This window comes from Scleropages formosus, chromosome 12 (assembly GCF_900964775.1).
Source record: "Scleropages formosus chromosome 12, fSclFor1.1, whole genome shotgun sequence".
Lineage (NCBI taxonomy): Eukaryota > Metazoa > Chordata > Actinopteri > Osteoglossiformes > Osteoglossidae > Scleropages > Scleropages formosus.
In genome coordinates this window covers 15,982,349-16,005,933 of record NC_041817.1, presented here as the reverse complement: position 1 = coordinate 16,005,933, position 23,585 = coordinate 15,982,349, and the positions used below count along the sequence as shown (strand labels likewise).

Here is a 23,585-nt window from a genome sequence, read left to right as displayed (position 1 = left end):
AGGGCCGGTGTGCAACACTTTCCGAAACGAACCTCTTAGTTTTCCACCACGCTTTGCCGCCACTCACAAACCGGGAGCGCGCACCTTGGACCGCAAGGCGCGGAATGTCCTCGTGAGCGCGCCGCCCCCCACCGCACCCCGCCCCGCCCCTCCCCTCCCCTCCCCTCCCCTCCGTGTGGGATCCGCGGGAGCGCGCGTCGGGGCGCCCGGTCTGTGTGTTTGGAGAAAAGGAGCGAGGCGAGCGGGGCGATGGCGCTACGGCAGTGACAGACTGAGACTGTCCGGGATCTTGCAGAGCGGAGCAGCGCGGAGAGTCCAGGTGAAAGTTTTTTTCTGACATCTTTTACGTCCGAAACGCCTTTTTTCCAGACGTGCGGCTCGCGATCGGACCAACTGACACTTGGAATCAATGATAACGCGTTTTGTTTCCACTTTTTCGTGCGTGTCGAGGTTGTCCCTCCGCCCTCCGGCTGCGTTATGAACCGTGGTTTTCCGACCGATCGGTGAGAGTTTACACCGGCGTTTACACCACTCGGAGCCGTGGACGACGTTTCCCAACAGGGATCCCACCCAAGGTTTCTAGGACAGGTGTGGGTTCAGTGCAGACTGGTGCACGGTTCAAGGGAGCCCGGAGGATTGAATGTAATTTCGTACACGCACGGACTCTGAGGGCACTTGGAGAGTCCGAGCAGCACCCCTACAATGGCATGTTCCCACCACTGGCAGTTTCAGAGAAGGAACACTTCACCCCTGAACTATCCGCATGGATCTCGCTGAAGGACGACGAGGGTGAGAGTATGAGGAGTACCTGCCCTGTGATATTCATCAGTGTGTCCTCTCGTTTTGTTTCAGATGGTCTGCGCTGTGTGAAGATGAAGTTCTGTAAGCTCAAGCGGAACGCGAACGGACGGCGGCTGTAACGTAAAGCTGTGGGAATCGCCATCCCTCTTGAGTCTTGTCCATCCATCTGTGTCTCACTCACTGTCCTTGAGTGCTCTGAAAATGATCAGGACTGAGAGCAAAGGGGAGGGGACCCTCCGGAGTGTGTCCCCTCACAGGAATGCGTATAAATCGGACTTCCACACCATTAAATGTGCCTTCGATGCAGCCAAAGCTGATGGTGTTAACAAGTCATTTCCCAATGGGTCCACTGACAGCCGGGAGGACGCAAGGGGGAGGGCCTTTGGCAACAGAGTCAATAAGATAAAGAACATTTTCCTACAAATGGACGGACAACAACAGGAGGTCCCGGAGGTCAGGACCTGCTCAAAGAGTGATGTTTCCTGCTCCTCGCCACCAAAGCATCTGTGTGCTACCAATGCACATAAATCAAGTTTGGGAAGCATCTCAGGTCCAGAGTCACCCACTTCAGAGAAAAGCCTGAAGGTAGACAGTGTGGAGATTGACAAGGCAGCGCTGGCTGAGAAGTTCTCAGTAACCAGAAAGCTATTTGAAAGGGGTGCAAAAGACCAGCCATCATCTGAAAAGCAGATTCCTTCCAAATTGACTGCACGGACATCCCTGGGAAGCTTGACCGATGATGGGAAGATCATCAGGAAATCTTCCGGAGGTCCTGAGATCTCCACTGGTACTGACCGCAGCCCAACCTTTCCAGCTGGACGTGAGCCTGAGGCAAATAGTGATGGTGAGAAGAAACGAGTATCGAGGGTGTCTCTGAACGCCGGGCCCATTTCCAAGAGGTTGGAAAGCTTCATAGTGGATAGTGATGGTGAGGAAACCAACAACAAAACCAAAAGATCGGAGAGAGGCTCAGAACTGCAAAGCCCTGCTGAGTGCTCAAAACCCATATCTCCTTTAAACAGCAGCTCCCCCAAACCAACCTCTCCAGTTATTACTGGTTCTCCCAAACCAGCCTTCCCATTTGCTGCTGGCTTCCTGAAGCCTACCTCTCCAGTTACCACTGGTTCTTCCAAACCAACCTCCCCATTTGCCACTGGTCCATCCAAGCCCACCTTTCCAGTGAGTGGCTCTCCTAGATTTCCAAACCTTCCTTCCCCTACTTCCTGTAACACATCTGTCACCGCTGTACCTAAGCCACACAGCCCTCCCCCAAATGATCGGCAGCAGTCTCCATCCTTCTCCAGTGGTTGCTATGGCCCTGGCACAAGAGAGGTTCTTGACAAGGACAGCACTAACAAGCATGTTCTTCAGAGCCCCACTAAGGAGACCCTAAGCAGACAGGGCAACTCTGTGGATCCATGTGGGCTCCGTACAGTTCGGGCTGAGTTAGTGGAGGTTCAGAATGAATCATCAGAGAGCGAGGAGAATGTTGCTGTTGATGATGATGATGATGTGTTTGAGGAGTCAGGAGCAGAGCCTTTGAGAGAGCTGGACACAAAAAGTCCAAAGGAAGACTGGGATGGACCTCTCAGAAACCATCTCTTGCAGAGTGAGGAGGACAAGTACTCAGATGACAGTCAGGTTGCTCAGGATGAAGATCGTGAAGGTGATGTTTGCAACAGAAAGAAGACAGAGCAGGTGCATCTGGTGGAGCATGTTGAGAACATGAAAAAAGGAGAAGAAAGGAGTGAGCAAACAGATGACAGTCCATCGTCTGTCACTGATGGCATCGAGAATGCTGCCTTCGTGGATGACGGGGACACGGAATACGCCCAGGACTACGAGGAGCTGCCGGGTCTTTTGGAGGAGGAGGCCCCAAACCCACATAGGAGAGTCAAGTTCTCCACTGCACCAATCCGGGTAAGAATTCTTCCTTTAAACTTCTTCTTCCTTTTAATGCACTTTTGTGGAAAGATTTGCTGAAGAACTCAGGTCACTCATCATTTATCGCTTAACCTCCATCTCTGGTACTCTTGTTTTCAGATGGAAAGTATGAAACACTAATTTACTGGCATGATTCGACAGCAATTGAAAGAGCAAGGTGACTCTTTTATGCTGCTGACAAATTAAAAAAAAAAAAAGAACTTTCAGAGCAGTGTGGCAAATGGAATGCATAAATAAAATGTTATTTACATACTCTTCGTCACTGAAGTTTTTCAGACTTCATTCATGTGTTTAAAGACTCTTGACGATGTATATTTGTTTGGTCTGCAAAGAAGCAGCTGAACGCTGCAGAAACGTGAGGTTGGAGTTTTGGAGAGTTTATAGTGCATTGAGATGAAAATGTAGTGAGGTTTTGTATATGGATAGTAGTCAGGAATTTTCACTGTAAAAGATGGATTATTTTTATAAATATAATTCACACTTTGTAAGAGGCAGTGGTTAGTGGGGGCCAGAGATGATAGGAGTATTAGAACCTTTGAAAATAACTAGACAGCCATCACTGACGATATGGTCATGATCTAATTTTCAGAATGGGGTCAAATTGCTTCGTCGTCATCAGATTTGACTTTTGTGCGGTTTTAATGTTCAGACTGTCCTTACAGCAGTAATAGCTTAAGAAATGTCCTTAAAATTAGCTCTTTCCTTTCATCCCTCCATTTTTTTGTCCGTGCTGACAGTCGGACGTGTCTGATGCCGGTGTTCCGAGAGGTGCCTTATGTGATACTGTGATGTCATTCTTCTGTGCCAGAGCCGTGACCGCTCATGGAAGCGTGAACGTGGGCCACGGGCTATCATTACACCTAATCACTATTTTGGCGGGATCGAGAAAACAGAAAAGGCATTCCACAACCTGAGGAACAAGCATTGTTTACAAAGGCCTTGAAATGCTTCTAGTGTTTTCTGTTGATAGCCTGTGACTTGATATCCTCAGCCAAGGTTTGTGTGTGTGTGTGTGTGTGTGTGTGTGTGTGTGTGTGTGTGTGTGTGTGTGGGTGGGTGGGTGGTGGACCCTGTGAGAAGTTTCCAGTAGCTGTCTTTGGGGATGGTTCAAAAGGTACTTGGGGGACTCCTAATGTGGACTAGATGCTCCTCTTCAGTGTGATGAACTGGTCAAAGGTTAACCTCATCCTACAGCTCCTCCGTATGTCATCGCTTCATTTTAAAATGGACATATTGACCAGAAATGTATTATAAGTGGGGGGAAAAAGAACAAATAACACAAGACTAAATAGTTTGCTCCTTACAGCACAGTTCTAACTATCATATCTAATACTTTAAGACTTTTCAGACAGCTGCAAAGTATTTGTCCTACGCTATTTCACTCCCCTTAATACTGGAGCTACAGTTACGAAAGACACTTTTACAAGATCTTGCATGCTCAGAAGCCTTTCCAGCAAGAACTGTCGTCTTTATACTGTGATGCAACACATCTGCTGCTGTGTTGAATGGATGATGTTGAAGAGGTTTCCTGTAAACATTCTGATCCTGCCCTGGCTTGTGCTTCACTTTATTCGTTTATTTTTTTTCTCCATGCTGCTTGTGTCGTTTTTATTAGCTGAGGGTGGATGAGACTGTTTAGTGTTGGGTTTATTAGCAGCGAATCATGTCCAAAGATAGGTCTCCTTCACGCAATTCTCCAGGGGTCTTCTTAGGGGGGAAACATAAGTTCTCGAACAGGTGTTTGTGGCCGAAGGTTTTATTGCTATAAGAGGAAAACCATCCTTCCCACAAGCGAGGCCTACTTCTCTTTCAGACAATAGTCACACATCATGAAATCATGTTGAACACTGTCATTATTAACAAGTTGTCAGATATCCATCCATGCATTGTCTGTTGCTGCTTGTCCCGAGCGGGATCGAAGTGAGCCAGAGCCTATCCCGGAAACACAGGGCGCAGGGCTGAGGGCGGAGGGGACGCACCCGGGACGGGACGCCAGTCCATTGCAGGGCACCCCAAGCAGGGCTCGAACCACGGACCTGCCGCACAGCGGATGCAGGCCAAACCCGCTGTGTCACCACAAACCCCCAAACCCTATCCACAGCGCACAAATCATCCATGGAGACTCAGTAACATGTTTCTTTCACTTGTAGATGAATCTTCCAGGAAAGAATTGTCACAGAAGCTTTTAAAGCAAACTTTTTTTTCCTAAACAAAACTGTGCAAAAACTGATCTTTGACAACATCAGGGGTCGTTTTCAAGAGTAAGTTTAGGTGATGGACAGAGCTGTTCGGTGTAGAAATCAGTACAGCCCATTTGTTTTTCTCCCTCAGTAAAGAAAAAATCATCGGTTTTGCCATTGAGGTTTATTTTCTCCTCCTACTGGAGTAAATATCTGTTCTAGTCCATATGTGTACTTCAGCTGAGTGGTTCAAGTGTCCAGGTCTGTCAGGAACCGCAGCTCTCCCTCTACCTGTTAGAGCAACCTTTTGCAGGAGTTCTGAGAAAGCAGTCATTATCCCAATGGTCACGTGGCTTTTTCATGGCCTGACTGGGTCTTGCTGAAACCAGAGATTCTGGGACAGCGTCACCTGATAGGAAAGGTTCTCTCTATGGGCCCAGAAGAGTCCTTCCTAAATGCACCACACACTGTAGCATTTCCAGAGAAGAGCCTTTCAGGGAAGAAATGGGTAAATCTGAGCAAAAACAAAATTAATCTTAAAATACTCAGCTGTATAGAGGACTGCATCTTGATGAGTAGCTTCATATGCAAACAGCGAATAGCTTTAGACAAAGGAATCGGCACAATAAATATTTTACAGTATTTTAGTTTCTTTTGTTTACTGTGGTCTTTTGTTTACTGTGGTCTTTTGTTGTTTATCTTTTTGGTGAAGATGAATATCTTACTGCATTGTGTTTAAAAGTCTGGCTTTGATTATAATACACTTGGATCTGCAGCATATAGATTTTAGAATGTAGACACACTCAGAAGCAACTTCAGTGTAAAGTAAGTTAACATTTATATTTATTCATTAAGCTGACGCTCGTTTCCAAAGCGACTTACCTTGTTAAACTACTTACAGTTTGCCCCTTTGCACAGCTGGGTAATTTTACTGGAGCAATTTAGGGTACGTACCTTGCTCTAGGGCACTACTGCTGTTATTTGAACCTGCGCCCTTTGCGTCCAGAGGAAGCGGCTCTAACCACTATGCTACCGGTTTCCCCAAATTTTAATGACATTTGATAATTTTTTAAAACTTTATACTGCACCCTTCCCAACCAAATTGCCTAACACAGAATCTCATGTGCAGAATGTAACATAGCAGCATGTTGAATGGAACAGGCATTTTATTTTGACGAAGACACAAGCGGAAGTGTCAAAAGCATAGATTTTCAAAATATCTCTGGTTGTGTGTTGCTGTGCTGTAGAGGAGCGAGGGCTCTGGACGGGGTCATGATCACTTCATCTCCATGCCACGGGTATTCCGCAAATACAGCCATCGCCAGGCTGCGGGAATATAGCGACAGCCTGCTCTTGTACCCTCTGCAACTCCTTGCACTGGCACTTTATAACGGCTACAAAGTCGAAAAGGTGTCACGCAAAGCCTGTAGCTCTGCTTTCCTGCATTTCAGCTCTGCTTGTTGCCTCACATGCTGTTGGATACCTGGACTGATGCATTGGTCAGTACTGGTTTTGGTGGGTTCCAGCCATACTTTCATGTATATGTCTTGTAAGCACTGAAAATAAACTACCCTATATTGAAATGCATGTTGATCATTAATAAAACAAACCCTGCAAGATGTGGTTGGGGAAGCATTGTCTAAATCGGGATGTAATCACCATGTTTTGGATAATGTTTACATTACGTTCCGTTTTTTTTTTTTTCCCAGTTTGTTTCCGTACCGATGCGTTACGGCCTGTTTCGTCGTTGAAAGTAATAGCAGAAGCGACGTGTGATTTGAATGTCCCGGTTTTATCGCATCGAGATCTAGATTCCCTTTGCAAAAAAGGTAGAAGGCAGATAAGCATAGGGAAAACACCTCCCCGCGAGCCAGTATACATGGTGACATTGTTTCTGCAGCGCTCACGCGTGGGGGAAACGTCTTCAGGACGAGCTCCGGCGATGCTGTGTGCGACGTGAAATCGGATCTTTCGCCCTGACCGAAAGCGCTCTAAGGGTTAAGTCCTGCAGCTGGCTGTTGTTTTTTTAGGTGTGTCCTAATCTGAGGTAAATCATCTGAAGCTCTGGAATTATGTTTAAACTTCAAACCGCAGGCTTTTACTTGCCCATTAAATAGCTCGACTCCCCGTGTGCTGGAATATGCATCATGCGTTCGGTCTGTCTTGCGCAATGTGGAGAGATCTATGCCTTTGGACTGTGATGGGGAGACCCGAACGGGGTGGGGGGGGACACTTCTCCTCTTGAGAAGGAACTCCACTTGATGAGGTTCTGCAGTTCAGTGCCGCGGGTCTCTCTCAGGTAGTCCCCGCTATATTTGTTTGTTCTTTTTATGTTTTACTCTGAGCTAAAACCCTTCTTTTTACCGAGTTAATGATTACCTTAGCGGAAGCCAGCTATCGCACCTGGGACACCACCCAAACTCCATGGCTGTTTGAACCTCAGACCCTCCCGTCCCCGATGAACGCGCCCGTTGACCGGCGGAACGTTTGAGGCTCATGGGAGGAGCACGTCGGTGCATGCGGGAGTGGCTGAGCTTTCGAACGAGCGGATGTGAAGCTGCACACGAGCACGGGGGGGAGGCAGAGAGGGTTTCGCCGATTGGCTGGAATTGGAGTCATGCACTGCCAGATCAGATTGTGCCTTCAGTTGCTTGGAAATATATTTGTGCTGGCTTTGTGTTTATATTACTTTTCGCACAGGGGTAAAATCAGTTCTTCGTTGGCATAGGTTGATCCCGTTGAGCCACGTAATGTTGGTCTAACTAAGGATCTGAGTACAGCGAAAGCTGTGTCAGGGACACTGTCATGGTTCACTGAGCTCCGTTTTTACGTTTTCCCCCTTTGTCTGCTGCTTGGTCTACGAAACTGTCTTCTGACCTAGCTTCAGGAGTCTCTGGAGTGGATTATTTCTGTTCTGTTGTAGCACCTCTCTTCTGAGCAGCATAGGAGTGTGTAGAGGGAGTCCATGGCTGCTTTTGATTCGGTGGCGAAGGACTACAGTGAGCTTTCGGTCCCGTTTACATCGGATCGAGACCAGGCCCCAGGCCTCTTCCCGCTTCATCTTCTGGTTTGTTGTCTTAGAGCCGCCAGCTTTAGGAGCTCCTGCGAGGCAGCGCCCCTCTGAGACCCACATGGCTCCACACCAGTTGCCACTCCGATTAACTTCCCTCCCTTCCACTGTGGGGCAACTTATGACAGTGGTGTCGTTTACCTTAAAGGGAAAGACGTTTTTGTTCAGTAGGGAGTAAACTGAACTTGACAGAGAACCATCCTTGTCTCATGTACCCAGTCTTGCGGTGGGAACTGATGGGTCCTGGTCTTTTCATGGGTACTGATGGGTGCTGGTCCTTTTTTGGGTGCTAAAGGGTTCTGGTCTTCTTGTGTTTACTGAGGGGTCCTCGTTTTTTCATGAGTACTGATGGGTCCTAGTGTTCTGGTGGGAAATGATAAATTCAAAAGCTGTTTTCGTCCGACGCGGCTCTGTGCGCTTCACTGCACAATCACACATGAAAAGACCACCAACGTCACTCTGGTTTCTTTCACAGAATTAATTACTCAGTAAAAGGTTTACTGGTATGTGACTTCTCCTAGAAGGAATACTGAAACTAATAAAATTTTTGGTTCATAGCGGAGCTTTTAAACAAAACAGATGTTGTATTCTGCTTCTATTGCTTGCGTGAAAGTTATCTATTCAAGTCTATTCACCTGAACACCGAAACTGGCCTAAACATAGACAAGAGTCTCCAGAGGGTTTTGAGTTGTATCCCATGACAGTCACCTCTTCCCTTCCTAAGCTCCCTGTGTATGTATGTGTAATTCTCTGGTTTGTGTGAGACACTGTCTGGCCTGTAACCTCACTGCAGTTTAAAGAACATTGTTCAGATGAACTAGATTGTTCCATGGCAACAAGAAAACAGTAAAGGAGATCTTGCTCAACAGAAGCAGTGAGCCTGATGGAGGCCAGACACTTTGTTGTATGTTTTTCACAAGACCTTATCACTTTTTCTTAAGTTGTAAATATTTCTAATGATGATTTCGGATTTTTTTCATTTTAGTGTTTATCTTCAGTTTAACCAGTTTAATTTGTTTAACTAAGCAAGGAAGACAGTACAACAAAAAAGAGGTTTTACTGGAAACTGTACATTTAGAAAAGTATCATTGGATAAATGCTGTGAATAATGGACTGAAATCCCATCAAGTTGACCCCTACTCATAGCAACCGCATGCATGGTTTCCAAGGCAAAGCAGGAATAGATGCTTTGTCAGTAACTTCATCCATGTATGTCTGAGAGGGTGCAAACACTAGGAGAAACATGCAAACTCTGCACATCCTGAGCTGGACTCGAACCTTACGCACATGGAGCAGTTGAGCAGCCGTGAGGCACTGGCATTATCCACTGTGACTCCATTATTGTGATAATAGCACCATCTAAAAGTTTCTGAAGCATTATTGGATTAAGAACATTTAAGGGAAATTAATGCTAGATAAGAACAAAAATGGAGGAAATTTTTTTTCTTTTTGTCTTGTGTCAATTTATGTCTCTGTTTCCTTTTGGAACCTTTTTTAAAAATTTCTAAACTGACACGGGATGGCAGCCTGAGAGCTAATATTGATAATTGGTAGTGAGAACAAAGGACTGACAGTACAGTGGCTGAGGGAAAGTCACGCCTGGTTTCGCGAGTCCTGACATGCTTCACGATCCAGACTGGCCAACAGTGGAAATGTTTACGATATTACATCATTTCTCTTCCTAAACTTCCAAATAAATCCTTTACAGCCCACTCACACCCTCTACAAACTGCATGGACGGGCCCAAATGACAGTTTTTATTTTCTGAAATGCTTGTCTCCAGTTTCAACATCTGCAAAGCACTTAGGAACCTCCACTTTGTCGAGGTGAAGGGGTAAACGGGACACCATCCAATCTTGAACAGGCCTTTGACAGGGATTGTGTTGGGATAGCTGGAGGGTCACTGTGGGGAGGGAAACACCACGTTGTGTCTGTGCTCTTTGACCCATGGGAGCCTTACCTTTATAGACAATCAGATGACCGTTTGCTCCAGTTTGACCATGGCAGTTAGGGGATTGTTCTGCCCATTGCAGCTTTTGTCTTGTAGCCTTGTAAAGAATAATACTACAAAAATAAATGAAAATAACTTTCTGATTACATAGACATAAAGGGAAGTATTCATGCTATCTTCCTGTGCAAGCCCCGGTACTTGACTTGACACATCAAAGCCCTTGATCCTCTCTGCGAATAGGGCAGTACGACCCTGCGGTGTTCAAATGTGCCATATTTTACCAAGTCTGTCAGGTAAATGGATTTATCTCAGTGTAGATGAATCCAGTTTAGATAGTGCTGCTTTCCTGTATTCTACTGTAAAATATTAAAATAAACCTAAAAGCTAAATCTTAAACGTATAAAATGAATGTGTTTGATTTACACACCTGATTCTAGGTACCAAATAGGTTTAACCGATTCAACCTGGGGTTCACTTATTTTGCACCTGCGCTACTTCCATTTTTCTGCTGCTCATGATTTCCTCTAAACCAATATATGGAATTGCTCATTACACACCTATTATGTTAGATGAGAGAGACTGCTTAATGAATTAGTGGTAAAACTAAGGTACACAACGGGTTCACGTACTTTCGGTCAGCACGGTAATTTCATATTTATTTGTGTCAAAATGACAAGTTCCTGTTTTTGCTCTACAGACACTGAAGCCCACTGATTAGTATCAGATTGATATTGTAATAAAGAATAATGGATTCAAAATGCATCTGCTCTCACTTGTACGTATAGCATGGGCTCCGGATCTGAATTTCTTGTCCAGGACTGGTCTCTGTCCTACTCTGGACTCCCTTCTCGTGAAAGGTCTCAGGCGAGTATGGAGATACTCAGTAAGGCCTTGATGGAGGGCGATGCAGTTGTTGAATCAGTGTGGCTGTGAGTCGCAGAGCGGAACGTTCCCTGTCAAGCAGCTATTCAGAGCCGTCGGCCTTCTTTGAGAAGGTTGGCAAAATACTCAAGATCTGAGTTTAGCTCAAAAGGTTGAGTTCAACTTTAAATTTCATCATCCTTCCTGCTTGTCTCTGTGCCTATTGCGGTCCAGCCTCTGCTAGCAGAGCTCGGCCAGTTAGCAGTAGTCTTGCCCACAAGATGGACGGAACGTGCGGCAAGCTGTGCAGTGGATCTGCTTCCTGTTTCTCGCTTGCATCTCAGTTCTGGTTCTGTTGCTTTTCTGGTGCCACAGGTCTTCACCATGTACTCCAACAGGGAATATGACCGACAGAATGACGATGTGGACCCTGTGGCAGCATCGGCAGAGTATGAGCTGGAAAAGAGGGTGGAGAAGATGGACGTGTTTTCTGTAGAGATGGAGAAAGGTAGGCACACCTGTCTTTCTCCGTCTCTTTGTCTCTCTCTCTCTCTCTCTCTCTCTCTCTCTCTCTCTCTCTGTCAAGTCAAGACTCCTTCTCCTTGCCTATCCTCTAACCGCTGTATTTTATTTTCTTGTGAACAGGTGACAATGGGCTAGGGATCAGCATCATAGGTATGGGAGTAGGGGCGGACCAGGGCCTGGAGAAGCTGGGGATATTTGTCAAGACCATTACAGAAGGTGGAGCTGCAGCAAGAGATGGGCGGTACACTGTGTTCTTTTCTGTTTTGTTTCTCAAAAAACCCTGAGAAAAACTTTTTTTCAGTTACAACTGGACTGGAATACAGATAAATAATGTGAAATGGTCTGAAAGCAAGTGGCATTCAAATGCTTGCAGCGAAAACAGATGTGTGTGATGTCAGAGGCTATACATGTCTCACCCCTCAAGATCTTCAGATGATTTTTAAAAATATAAAAGTGTATTTTTAACCTCTGCAGGGAACAAAAGAAAACATCAGTTATTGCTTCCAAGGGAGTTCATCTCTTTTTTAGGCAGCCAGCTGTAGGTTGTTCTGTTTTGAGGGTTTTGCTTTACAAAATATGTATCTTAACTTCCACATTAAAAGCACTATTTAAGTGTATTGAGTAATGTAAACCATCAGTTAAGATGTGTCTGCTCCTCTGGATCTGAACTGTGGTTCTATGTGATGTATTCTCTAGAATCCAGGTCAATGACCAGATTGTTGAAGTAGATGGTATCAGTCTGGTTGGAGTCAGTCAGCTCTTTGCAGCCACAGTCCTGAAAAACACTAAAGGCAAAGTCAGGTGAGCGTTCACATTTCCCCCTGATTTGTTGGCAAGTCCAGCTCTCACTGTAGAGTATGCACAGCAGCGCAAAAACAATGACCAGAACATGTCTAAAGGTCTTTAATGTGATTAGATGTGACGAGGAATAATGGCTTCAAACCCTCTTCCACAATGAAACATGAGCCCCAAGATCTTTGCTGATTTTTCCATGTGGCCGAATGCTCGTGTGATCAGCTGAGACGGACGGAGAACAGCCTTCACAGGGCCCTGGTATATATGTTAATGGTTTACCATAATCAAATGAGTCTCCCCCCGCAGTAGCAGAGCATGAATCAATGTGCTCGCTGCTGTTTGCATTCACGTGCTGCACTTCCTGGCAGATATGACAAGGATACTGCCACAGAAGCAATGAGCTGAACCAGTTGTTTGCTAGTCCAAGGTGGGGCAACGAAGAACTCGCCAGGGTTAAGGATTAGCAGTAGTGGTGGCTTCCACCAGCACACCTCTGTGCTGATCTGTCTCCTCCCCCCCCATTTGGCCCCACGTAGTTTCCTGATTGGCCGCGAGAAGCCCGGCTCGCAGAGCGAGGTGGCGCGTCTCATCCGCGAGACTCTGGAGCAGGAGAGGAGCCAACGCCGAGAGCGGCCGGAGGAGTCCTATGATCCATCCACGGAGGAGGTGAGTCATACGGGGACAAGGAAGACAGATGCTGGTGGGGTTATGGAGGGTAAGGTTGGCAGCTTTGCCCACTCCAAACTTCACATGTAGCTCTTTGAAATGGTCTGGCCTGCTGCTTATGGCCTGGTGAGCTACCTTCTCCTCACGGAGTCGGGATTGTTTTGGAGACGGCGCTGCGCTGTCGCTCACAGTTTACTTTGAAAACAGCGCTGGAAACAAACGCAGACAAAAAAGCGGAACTGGACGCATAAATGCTGAATTCCTAAGCCTCAGTTTTAATCTGTTTATTAATGATTAAAACAAAAGAAAAATGCATTTTTTAAATATTCCCCTAAGATCTGTGTCTCTCTACAGTTGATGTAGTTAGTGGCTACAATGTGACGCTGGGTGTGGAAGTTTGACTACTGACACGCAGGTATGCAAAATACCTGGTCAGAAATCCTTGGTTACATAGAGATGCTCTTTATCCTGAACATGATCCCTGCCCACTCACAAGAGCATGCAGGTATCCAGGGCCGGGGCTCTGTGCGCGTTAGAAGGTCTCTAGGTTGGCGGTAGAAACAGAATTGCAGAAGGGTTTTGCTGGTGTTGCTTGCTGGTGTGGTGTATTAATGGGATGCACGTGATGAACCGTGGTCTGGACCCCAGAGCAATTTCCAGCAGGTGAGCGTGAGGGTGAGTGGGTTTCGGTGAGTGTTTCTATGTGCATGTTTGACTCGAGGCCCTGGCTGAGGTGCTGCGCAGTGATGTTACAGTATTATGGTTTTAAGGAAGAACACTACGAGCAAGAGGAAGGGCGGGACGAGGGCCGAAGCGCGAGGCCAGCAAAGCACTCGCTGGGAGCGGTCGAGTCTACGGGGAATGACGACATATCACCCGTCAGCATGGACTCGGCACAGCTGGGCATCAGATACAAACAGGTATTTCACTTCGCTGCGCTACGTGGGTCACGACCTAGTGTAGTTTTCATTTTCAGTTAGACCTTTTGTAGGAAGTCTGTTTTTCTCCAGTAGTGGCATCATCTCACTGTGGAATAAAGGTCACAGTTATGATTAAATGGATTAAGGGTTACAGTATTTGGCAGGCCTCTGTTTACTAGTTAAGAATAAACTAACATATTTGGCATACGTAGTGGATAGTAGATTTATTTTTTTGCTAGATGTTTTGGCTAAACTCTGGCAGTACAGTAATTTCTAATGATTGCTAATGAGTAAAAACGTAAGCTGTGATGTAGATCATTCTCTCCAATACAGTTGTTTTGCTCTTTGTTATATGAACCAATAGCTCCAGCTGAAGTACAGTGCAGCAACTGCAGAACTCCACCAATTAAAAGAAAAGGTAGGTCATTCTGAAGCGGAGATTTTTTTTTTTTTTTTTTAAATGGTCAGTCCACTCTTGAAAAGGACACTGATATACAATACTTCAGCAGGTATGTTTTGGAAGATTGCCATCCATCCACGTTTTGCTGTGTAATTATGAATATTTTTTTATTTTTCTTCAGCTCAGAATATCGGAGGAAGACTGTATATTACGGCAGTCTAGACAAGCCCAGTTAGAGCAAAATATACAAGAGAATAATGAGAGGATTGAAAAGCTTGAGAAGTACTGGCTGGAAGCACAGGTCCTGTGCAAAAAGGTCAACGAGCACTTGACGGAGACGCAGAGTCAGTATGAAACCCTGGACAAGAAGTACAACAAGGCCAAAAAACTGCTGAAGGACTATCAACAGAAGTGAGTCTTTGTCTGGGTCCCACTAAACAGGGTGGAATTTTGGGGCGACCCTTGCTCAGAGGTGCTTTAAAATTGTTTCCTTCAACTTTTGTTCTTCTAGGCAAGTAGCGTACCGTGTTTTCCAACTGACCAGATTTCACTGACTTCTTTGAGCTTTATCTTCTGTACTTTCAGTGTTTTCCCTGTAACTTGTAGGAGTTCACCAGTGTGTTCTCCAGCCTGACACTTTACTCCTTTCTTAGAGAGATTGAATTTGTAAGGAAGGAGGAGGATCTGAAGAAGGCTCTGGATGAGAAGGAAAAGCAGTATAGAGAGCAAGTGGAGAGACTGAGGGAGCGGGTAAGGAGCGCTGGACCGAGCTGGACCGGCTGAATGTGAGTGGAGCAGGGTTGGTGCACGGTTGAGGCATCGCAGTGAACCGGTGCAAGTAAAGAACAAGATCAGCTCCACATTGAACCTTTGAGTGTGAAATGTGGAAGGAGAGAGTAAGTGAAACTGCGGAGGGCATGGGTGGAGTCATAGCGTAACAGAGTACGTAAACTTTATCAGAGCTTTAACAGTGAACCCTGGTGCATGATGAACCGAGCACATCGCAGTGATACGATAGGAGGAAAACGGATGCTGGAGGTGTTGCAGTGCAGGATGGCGCTTCTGTGGGCTAAGTGGGGCAGTTAACAATGTAGGAAAGAACAGTATACTGCAGTTAGTAAACCAGTGGTACAGCCTCCTAGAGGTATCACCTCTCTTTGCAGGTTGCAGAACTGGAAGCTGGAGGCCTCAAGATGCAGATAAGAGCTCAGTCCAGTCTGGACAGTGCAGATGCACAGGATGGACCCCAGTCTCCTCTCAGGAACGGGCAGTCTGCGGATACCCTGCTGTCTGGTATGAAGGTTGCAATGGCCTAGTTGTTTACAGGTTATGTCCAAAATGAAGATTGATTGTTGTGGGAGCTGTTGATGGTGTAGTTGGCACAGTTTGATGCAGTCATACAGCAACTGTTGTTCCAGCACAACGATGCAAATGCTTGTGTCCTTTAATTTTTCTATGTTTATTCCTTGTGGTTAGATGTTAGTTTAAAGGATCTCATGGGGGCTTTCCACAGGCAAACCTTATTTTGTGAGTTTATTTTTCGTGAGTTCATGAGTTATTCTGCCTGGTGGACTGCTCCGTTCTGAGTCTCTGGTCCCTGAAGGTCAAGGGATGCGCACACACCCAAGGAAAGAAGATGTGTAAAAAATGCGAGACACGGTGCATCGCTGCCATGCATGTATGCCTTTTTCTGTGTCTGTCATAGTGAAATGTGATTTTGCTGTCCTTTCAGACACAGACTGGATCAGTGTGATCCCTGAAACGCAGCTTTTGGACACGAGTGCCAACCGAACCAAAGGCCAGCTTGCCCAGAAGGCTAAACGCCAGCCGCCGACTCGCAGGAAACTGAAAGAGCAGTTGGGGGCCACCTCCAGCCAAAAGCAGGTCAGTTTAAAATGTAGGCCCTCACTTGCAAAGCTGGCAAAAACGTGTTTTATTCTTTTTCTTTTTTTGGGGGCTTAAGATCACTCATCAGTTAGTGCTTGGACTGGAAAGTCTCCACTTTTCCTGGAATGCGAGCCTTTTGTTTTTGGCACCCTGGTGCAAATAATAGATGGGCAGAGGGTGCTTATCCTGCTGGAGACAGGGTTCTGTTACTGTTGCCACTGTGTCGCCGCAGGTGAATGGACAGGGAGAGGAGGTGGAGCCGGTGGAGCCGGAGTTTCAGAAGAATAGGCGGTCTATTCAGGAAAGCCTGTCGCTGCCGCTGCCAGCATCTACCCCTAGGAGCGCCTGGAAGGGCGTCACTGCAGAGGGCGTCACCAGTGGGAGAACCCCGCTGTCCAGCTCACCCTCCCTGCCCCTGCAGGAGGTCCATCGGAGGGGCAGCGGGGGAAGCAGTGGCACTCCCAGCTTACCCTCCCCAGAGGGCGCCTCCTCCCCCGCCTCCTCGGTGGATCTCCAGCCCAGTGCCCCCATACGGGCATCCAAGAGGAAGGGCAAGGGCAAGGAGGGAAAAGGTAGCCCCTGAACCTGGCAGAATGGGTCTGCTGTGCTAAATGGTTCTTGTAGAGCCCCTCGGTGTCTTTACTTTGGCTGCCGTTGCTCGTAGACTTCCAGGTTTTGTGGAGCGTGGCATCAGCTCAGTTTCGCATGCTTGTTTTACAACAGTCAATTTTACGTTATCGTTTCAAGCCGATTTAATTCGTATTTTAAAAATCTAGGCAACTGTTTGTTTTGTTTTATTTTCAAACAAAATGCATCGTGAAATGTTATGGTAATATCCGAAGAGGCATCGGGCAGCTTGCTTCACTATGGCCTGGTTCAACACTGCACTGTGTGTTAAAAGTTCTTTCTCCATCTAGAGGAAACAAGTGATGGCTCATCAGTGGGAAAACCTAAGAGAAGATTTCCTGATTTTGGGTATGTTGAAGTACCTCAGCTTGTAAAGGCTTTCATCCTGCACATGTGCTTTAAATATGTACGCACATTACGGCCCCTGCTAACTAAAAAAAAAAAAAAATCATCCGCGTTTTTTAAAAAAAAAAAAAAAAACAGCGGCCTTCGGAAGTCTGGAGGCAGGGGGAAGAAGCAGCAGGAGAAAGAGGCCCACAGAGGATCTCTCGAAAGCAGGTACGTGAGTCCCATGGTTGTGCCACATGCGTCAAGAGTCACATGTCCGTGCAGTGCTTGTCCGTGGCATGTCGTCACAGAGCTTTTGCCTTGAAACTCAGGGGCTCCGCTGACCTGCTGGAGGACGCTGCTGGGAACCTGTCTTCCGCAGAGTCCGTGTCCCCTGTCCCCAGCTGCATGCCCTTTCTCCGGTTCGGGGACAAGGGCAAGGAGACGATGACCTCCTCTACTGGCGACGTGGGCGCAGAGCAGCGCCAGGACCCGAAGAGCAAGGTGAGGAGGACGGCAGCCGTTGAATCAGCACGCCTTTTATTCAAAGCAGCAAGTTTTTAAATAAAACTGAAATGAGGAAGGGTTGCCATAATGCTCTGTCTCATGTTTCAGGAAGGGAAGTTTGACACCTTTGTCACATGGCAGCTGTGTGTGTGTGTGTGTGTGTGTGTGTGTGTGTGTGTGTGTGTGTGTGTGTGTGTGTGTGTGTGTGTGTGTCTGGTGGCATTTGAACAATTACCTCCTGCCCTTATGCTTACTGTCTGGAGCCTTTATCATATATAGGAAGGCAAACCCATTCATTCAGTATTACTTCACATAAGACAAACCAAATATAGTTCCGAATGTTTTGTCTCTTCTAATACTGTATGACTCTATGAATGCAACTTTAAAACAGTACTTGATATTTGCGGTCAGATATGACTTTTTTTCAGTACTGTATGAAAATCAGTGGTGAGAGCTTTTATTTAGAGGAATGTGCTATGGTTTATCTTACTGAATGGAATGAAAGGCAATCCAAGGTGGAGGACTGCCATTTTTCCGCCTTTTTTGGACTTTTTTGAGATGGTGATTCACAGTCCAGCTGTTTTTTCCACTCTCCTCAAAAATGACAATAATAAAATGTGGTATAGCCAGCCAGAGAGTAACCGTAGCATATGTAAAATCATGGCCATTGCTTACTCTGTTTATTGTCAGAGATGTCCATTAGCGGGTGAGACGAGTCCATTGAGGTTACAGGAACATGTGGAATATGTCAGTAAGCTGAGCTTTTCGAGAGGAATTCACCGGGTTTGTAGAATGGATCCTTCAGTAAACACTTTGCTCCGCAATGTCCCAACCAATTAAACAGGGTTCCCTGTGTGTGTATTTTCAGTATTATGGCTTATTAGTTTCAGAGTGTTTTGCTGATGCAGTAACACAGTACTTTCCGCTGCACCTGTCCCTGTGCCGAACATGAAACTGTGGGATTTCTTGATGGAGATGACTGGTTTGGACCTGTGTGAACAGTATTTTTCATTTTGCTCCCTTTTTTTAAACAGATTAATCTCTCCTGGTCTTCCTTATTTGGTCGGTCCTTAGATTTGGTACAGTATAAACCTTTTATGTCCTAAAACTCTGTCTTCACCTGGTTATATGTGCTTGTTAGCTAATTAACATCAGTAGAGAAGAACCTCATATAGCAACGGGTATTTGTGTTACCACTAACACTGAGATCACTGGCTTCTTTGCATTTGTCCCCTGCAATTACAGCAGGAAAAGTGGCACAAACTTGATCTGAAACAAAACTGTACTTCCAAGAGACATTAAATCAAGTTTTTGCCACTTCGCTTAACATACTTGAGTCTGCAGGAGATGTGTTAAAAATGGCTTTATTGATTTCATCTGGGCACTATACCGTCTATTCAACAATTTTAAAGGGTGGTAAACTGCACCATTCACCATATTATGCCATGCCGGCGACATTTACCACGACCTCAATCAGTCTGGAATATGACATCAGGCTTCTACGTGCACAACCCTGCTGAAGCAGTGCCATTTTCAGCATTTTTTTTTTTTTTATTTTTTAAAAAAGCCTCTTTTGAATAAATTCCATGAGTTACTGATATATAACCTCAACTGAAAATATACAGCAGTGAAACACTCTTCTGTATTATGGTGCAATTCAGCCATGACCTTGATTCTGTGCATATTAGCTGTCTGGATATAGTAAGGCTGCATATTGGTTGAAATGCGAAAGGTAGCAAAATGAAAACCTCCAGAGCGACAGTTTTATTACCAGAGGTGATACTTCCGAAAAGCGGCATCGCTCCGGGTCGTGGCAGTTCGGTTCACGCCGTCCCGCGTGCCGCTCTCCCTGCCGCTCCTCCGGCTGCCAACTCCTGCATGTTGCCGTAGCATCTCATTGTCTGTCTGTCAGGTTACCGCTGTAAAAACATGCAGCCATCGTCAGTTTTTACACCCTGACTTTTGTCACCAGACAAGCAATTTTCCAAACGTTTACCCACAATGACTCTGGGGAAAAGGCTTGTTTCCGGGCCTAATTGATTGATTCTCAAAAGATGTCGGAGATTTTTAGAATCCACCACGGACAGCCTGGTTCAACCCCAGTCGCTTATTTATGCTTTCCGGTTCGTCGGATTTGATCGGATTGTGCAAGATTCCTTGGTTAAAAAATAAAGAGAAAATATTTTGCTTTTTTTAAACTCACTTATCGTAAAATTCTTGCATGTATTATTTTTAGATGATTATTATTATTATTTTCGGATAGACCCTGCTTCCCATAACTATATTTAGACTTAAAAAGCAGTTTTTTTCTGGCAGCTTCAACACCATAAAAATACTGTGCCTGTGATTCTGTCATTAATGAACTTGGGTCACTCTGTCTAAACTGCAGGGAAAAAAGGCACCAGGATCTTAATTCCTAACCCTAGCCGTTACCTCTTGGTGAGGTAACTACCTCTGTATACCAACTTCTATAATGAATACAATAATTACAGTAGTGTTTGTGGTGTTATACTGTCACTATCCTTATTTACTTCCATTCAATGGTTTTATGCAGCCGAGACTTCGGAGCTTGATTATTTGTTAATATCAAAAATACTTTCATGATTTCACCCCAAACGTCACTCTGCAGAAGGCAGAGGTGACAGAAATGTCTTTTGCCCAGTTAATGCATTCCTTGTTCTCACTTGTTCCAGAATGTTTCGGTCTTAGATGAGTCAGACCCTGGAAGTACCAGGTTGGGCTTGACAGGGCTAGTCGCAGAGCCCCATCTGTCTGGGCGCTCACGCACTTTAACCTTCTCGTCCAGCCAGGTGAGTGGTCGTGCCGCACGTGGGCGCTGTGGTGCGTGTGAGCCCTATAGGGGGTGTGACGGCGCAAGGGAAGGGCTCGGAGAGCGAAGCGGCGCGTGCGCAGGGAATCTCCGTGCTTTTTCGAACGAGAGCAACGGGGGCTCTCGGTGCGCACTTCTTCTACTGTCGCTCCATGCTGCGTGATCCTCCTCGCCCGTGCAAGCACTGATTTCGTGTCCTGCTCTGTGCTTCATTATGTTCGTTGGAAGGGTTCCTTTCACTTGCGCACATTTATTTATTTATGGAAGCGCATCCGTTGTCTTGATCTCTGTCCTGCTTTGTCTTTAACCTCCGCATGTTATTCAGTTGTGTTGGCGCCTCTGAGGGTAATCGTGCATCGCCAGCTCTGTGTATGTCTATGTCGGTGGGTGGGTGGGCTCAGGAAGCGCGCAGACGAGCGACTGCTCGGAGCAATAGTTTGAAACGGCTGTCAAAAGTGCGCAGGAGCGCTGGCGGCTTCTCACGTTTTCATCAGTTGAACTGCTGCGTTTCACATTTTTACCCTGCTCTAGCTAACATGCTATGAATGACACAGCGCTTTGTTTTTACACGATCGTTTTAATTTGTAACGTTTACTCTCAGCTGATCTAACACACTCTGTCAGTGGTCCTCATCCATGTGATTTGTTGCATTAAATCTTAATTCATGTTTCAGAGTGGAAGGATGTGCAAGAGGGGTTGATACCTTAGTGTCTGCGATGTCAAATCAAACCCTACATAATCTCATTGGTTGTAGCCAGTATAGTGTATGTTATAGTATATATTTCCTCAGTAAAAACGGAGTGTTTTTAGTGTGACATTTTTGTATTTTGGAGGATATCTTTATATATCACATACAGATTTTTATTGCTATTATGAATGTCTTCAGGGTCATCAAAAAAAATAATCAAGCGGTTGTAAGAGTTATGGACATAAAATATAGAATTTAAATGGAAGATTCTAAAAAGATAAAAAGGAAGATTTTGTAAAATTAAATGACACCCTGCATTGTTTTGCACTGTGCTTTATATCTTGCGTTTTTATTAGTTAAAAATACAAAAAGTGTAAATACTGACTTGTCAGTACAAAATGTTTCACGATGTGTAACGGAGCACTTTTGTCATGAATGAAAAGTGCAGATATTGTTATGCATAATAAATAAACAAAAATAAGTTTTTAAGTGTTTAACAGGAGTTTACCTAATTTAGCATAACTGACCCAGTGTGAATTAAACACCCGTGTGTGTGATGTGGGCCACAGGTTTTGGATGATGAGCTCATCCGTCCGGTGAAGGAGAAGGAGTACCAGTGGCAGAATCGGCCCGTCAACGACTGGACCACCAAGCAAGTGTGCCACTGGTTGATGGGAATGAACATGGACCAGTACACAGCCGAGTTCACAGCCAAGGGCGTCAATGGGCAGCAGCTCATGATCCTCGACAGCGACAGGCTGAAGGTTCGAGAAGAGTCCTCTCGTAAAACCTGACTCGCAGTATTCGGGATTCCAGTACTGCTGTAGGACAAATAGTTCCAGCACACCTGTGTATGCTGTTCACCTTCTGCTTCAGGAACATGAAAAGAAGCCTAAATATACTTTTAATTTTGATCTGTATCAAGTTACAAATAACAGAATCCGTCATGTCACAATAACTCCAGCAATGAGATCAACAAATTGTGTGTGATCTTGACTCCTCTATTGGACACAAAACGTGTATTTCTGTGAAACTTCCAGTAATTGTCTGGATTCTTTGTTTTTCTCAGATTTTTCATGCTCTCATGCAAATAAAGTGAACAGAGTTTGAATGTCAGCATATCTAGATAATTGATTAATATCTTGAGAAACACTCCAATACTTGATAAAGTGTCTAATGGCTCAGTGGTCCCGTTTTCAGGCACTGGGTGTTTCAAGCCAGAGTGACCGGGCCACCATTAAAAAGAAGCTGAAGGACATGAGGAAGGCTCAGGAGAAGCTGGAGAAGCTGCGGGACAAGAGGGAGAAGGAAGCCAAGCGTAGTGGGATACTGCCTGTTGGCACAGATTCCTCGTGCTGAGGTTCCACTACACCGCCAAAGCGAGGCCACCTGGGCTGGAGCTCGGAGGCTCTCGAGAAGGCGACGTACGGGGAGACCGTGCCTGCTGCTTGGCCACCGTGTTCATCTGCATGCGGGACCAGCCTCGGGCATGACTGGCGTTAGGCGGATCACTGTGGGATCATCGCCATGATGTCATTGGGAGGGCACCCCTGCAAATACCTTGTGAAGGTTCCCGAACAACACTAGGGCTGGCGCTCTCATTTGATCCTTTTCCTCATTGAATGTTCTGCTTCATCACTTCAAAGTGGTACCATTCCATCCTCCTTCGATTGAGCCACGCGGGCAGTAAGCGATGAGCAGGAGTACTGTCAGGTATGATGGGTGAGAAGGTCTGGCACTGATCGCACCGCGCTGTACCCCTCTCCCCGACTCAGTGCTTCCGATCACCAGGAAACTGCTTTCTCTGAGCTGCCTGCTTTTTCTGTCTCATTGCAATGTGCCCCCGTTCCGACGCTTTATGCTACGGATCACAAGTTTGGACAAAAGGAGCAAAGGAGAACTGGCTGAGCGGGCATGGCCCAGAGCCTGTCTACTACATGCATCCTTTACCGCATCCCACTCCTTTCAAGGTACAACAGGTTGTAAGCTCGTTGCAGAAACGTAAGGATGTTAAGCCGAGTGTGCAAATGTTGACGGGGGTCCGGTGTAAATTTTACGTTTTTAGCGCATTTGAGCGTCACTGCAGTTATTTTAAGAAGCATTACCTCATTCTTTTACTCCAGAAATAAATGTCTCACTTTTACGTAGACCTGAGGGACAGATACTGCTTTTCAAGTTTTCTACTAAATTTTTTACAAGAATAACTTACCTGTACAGATGTTTTCTTGCTGGAATTTTGTACAGTTAGTGTTTTTGTAAGCTGACAAGGGTGAAAATGTTTAATGTATAAATAAAATGTGCTTTTATACATATACATTAACAACATGGATTTTTAAATAGGCTTTTTATATTTTCTATAAGGTGTAAGACAGGAAGGAATGGGACCATTTTTTTTTCCCCCACCTTAAAGTAATCAAAAGTTTTACATGATTCTCCTGCAATTGCTGCACAAGTGATTTCCTGTACTGTGATTAAATGGAAATACTTACCATAATGATTAATTAGTATTAGTGCTATGTTAAAGGAGGAAACTACATAAATGCCAGCGTTCCTGCTGCTAAAACAGAATGGAGAATACAGTTTAAAAGTTTCACTGCTGTGAACTG

At 45.6% G+C, this 23,585-nt stretch overlaps 1 protein-coding gene across 2 annotated transcripts; it reads left to right on the top strand.

Annotated features, from left to right (window-relative positions):
• Window positions 1-202: 202 nt before the first annotated feature.
• On the top strand, window positions 203-23,585 carry LOC108920669 (neurabin-1-like). 2 transcript variants are annotated; one of them, XM_018729578.2, is made up of 19 exons: window positions 203-319; window positions 853-2,721; window positions 11,183-11,315; window positions 11,453-11,573; window positions 12,029-12,133; window positions 12,664-12,793; window positions 13,564-13,713; window positions 14,078-14,131; window positions 14,295-14,524; window positions 14,767-14,863; window positions 15,277-15,406; window positions 15,846-15,997; window positions 16,233-16,572; window positions 16,918-16,975; window positions 17,111-17,185; window positions 17,287-17,458; window positions 20,155-20,271; window positions 21,549-21,743; window positions 22,180-23,585. In XM_018729578.2, exons 2-19 carry the CDS (start codon window positions 1,003-1,005, stop codon window positions 22,336-22,338), a joined length of 4,137 nt encoding a protein of 1,378 aa, XP_018585094.1. In that variant the 5' UTR covers window positions 203-319; window positions 853-1,002; the 3' UTR covers window positions 22,339-23,585. The 2 variants fall into 2 exon arrangements, with proteins under 2 accessions (XP_018585094.1, XP_018585095.1); XM_018729579.2 differs by lacking the exon at window positions 20,155-20,271.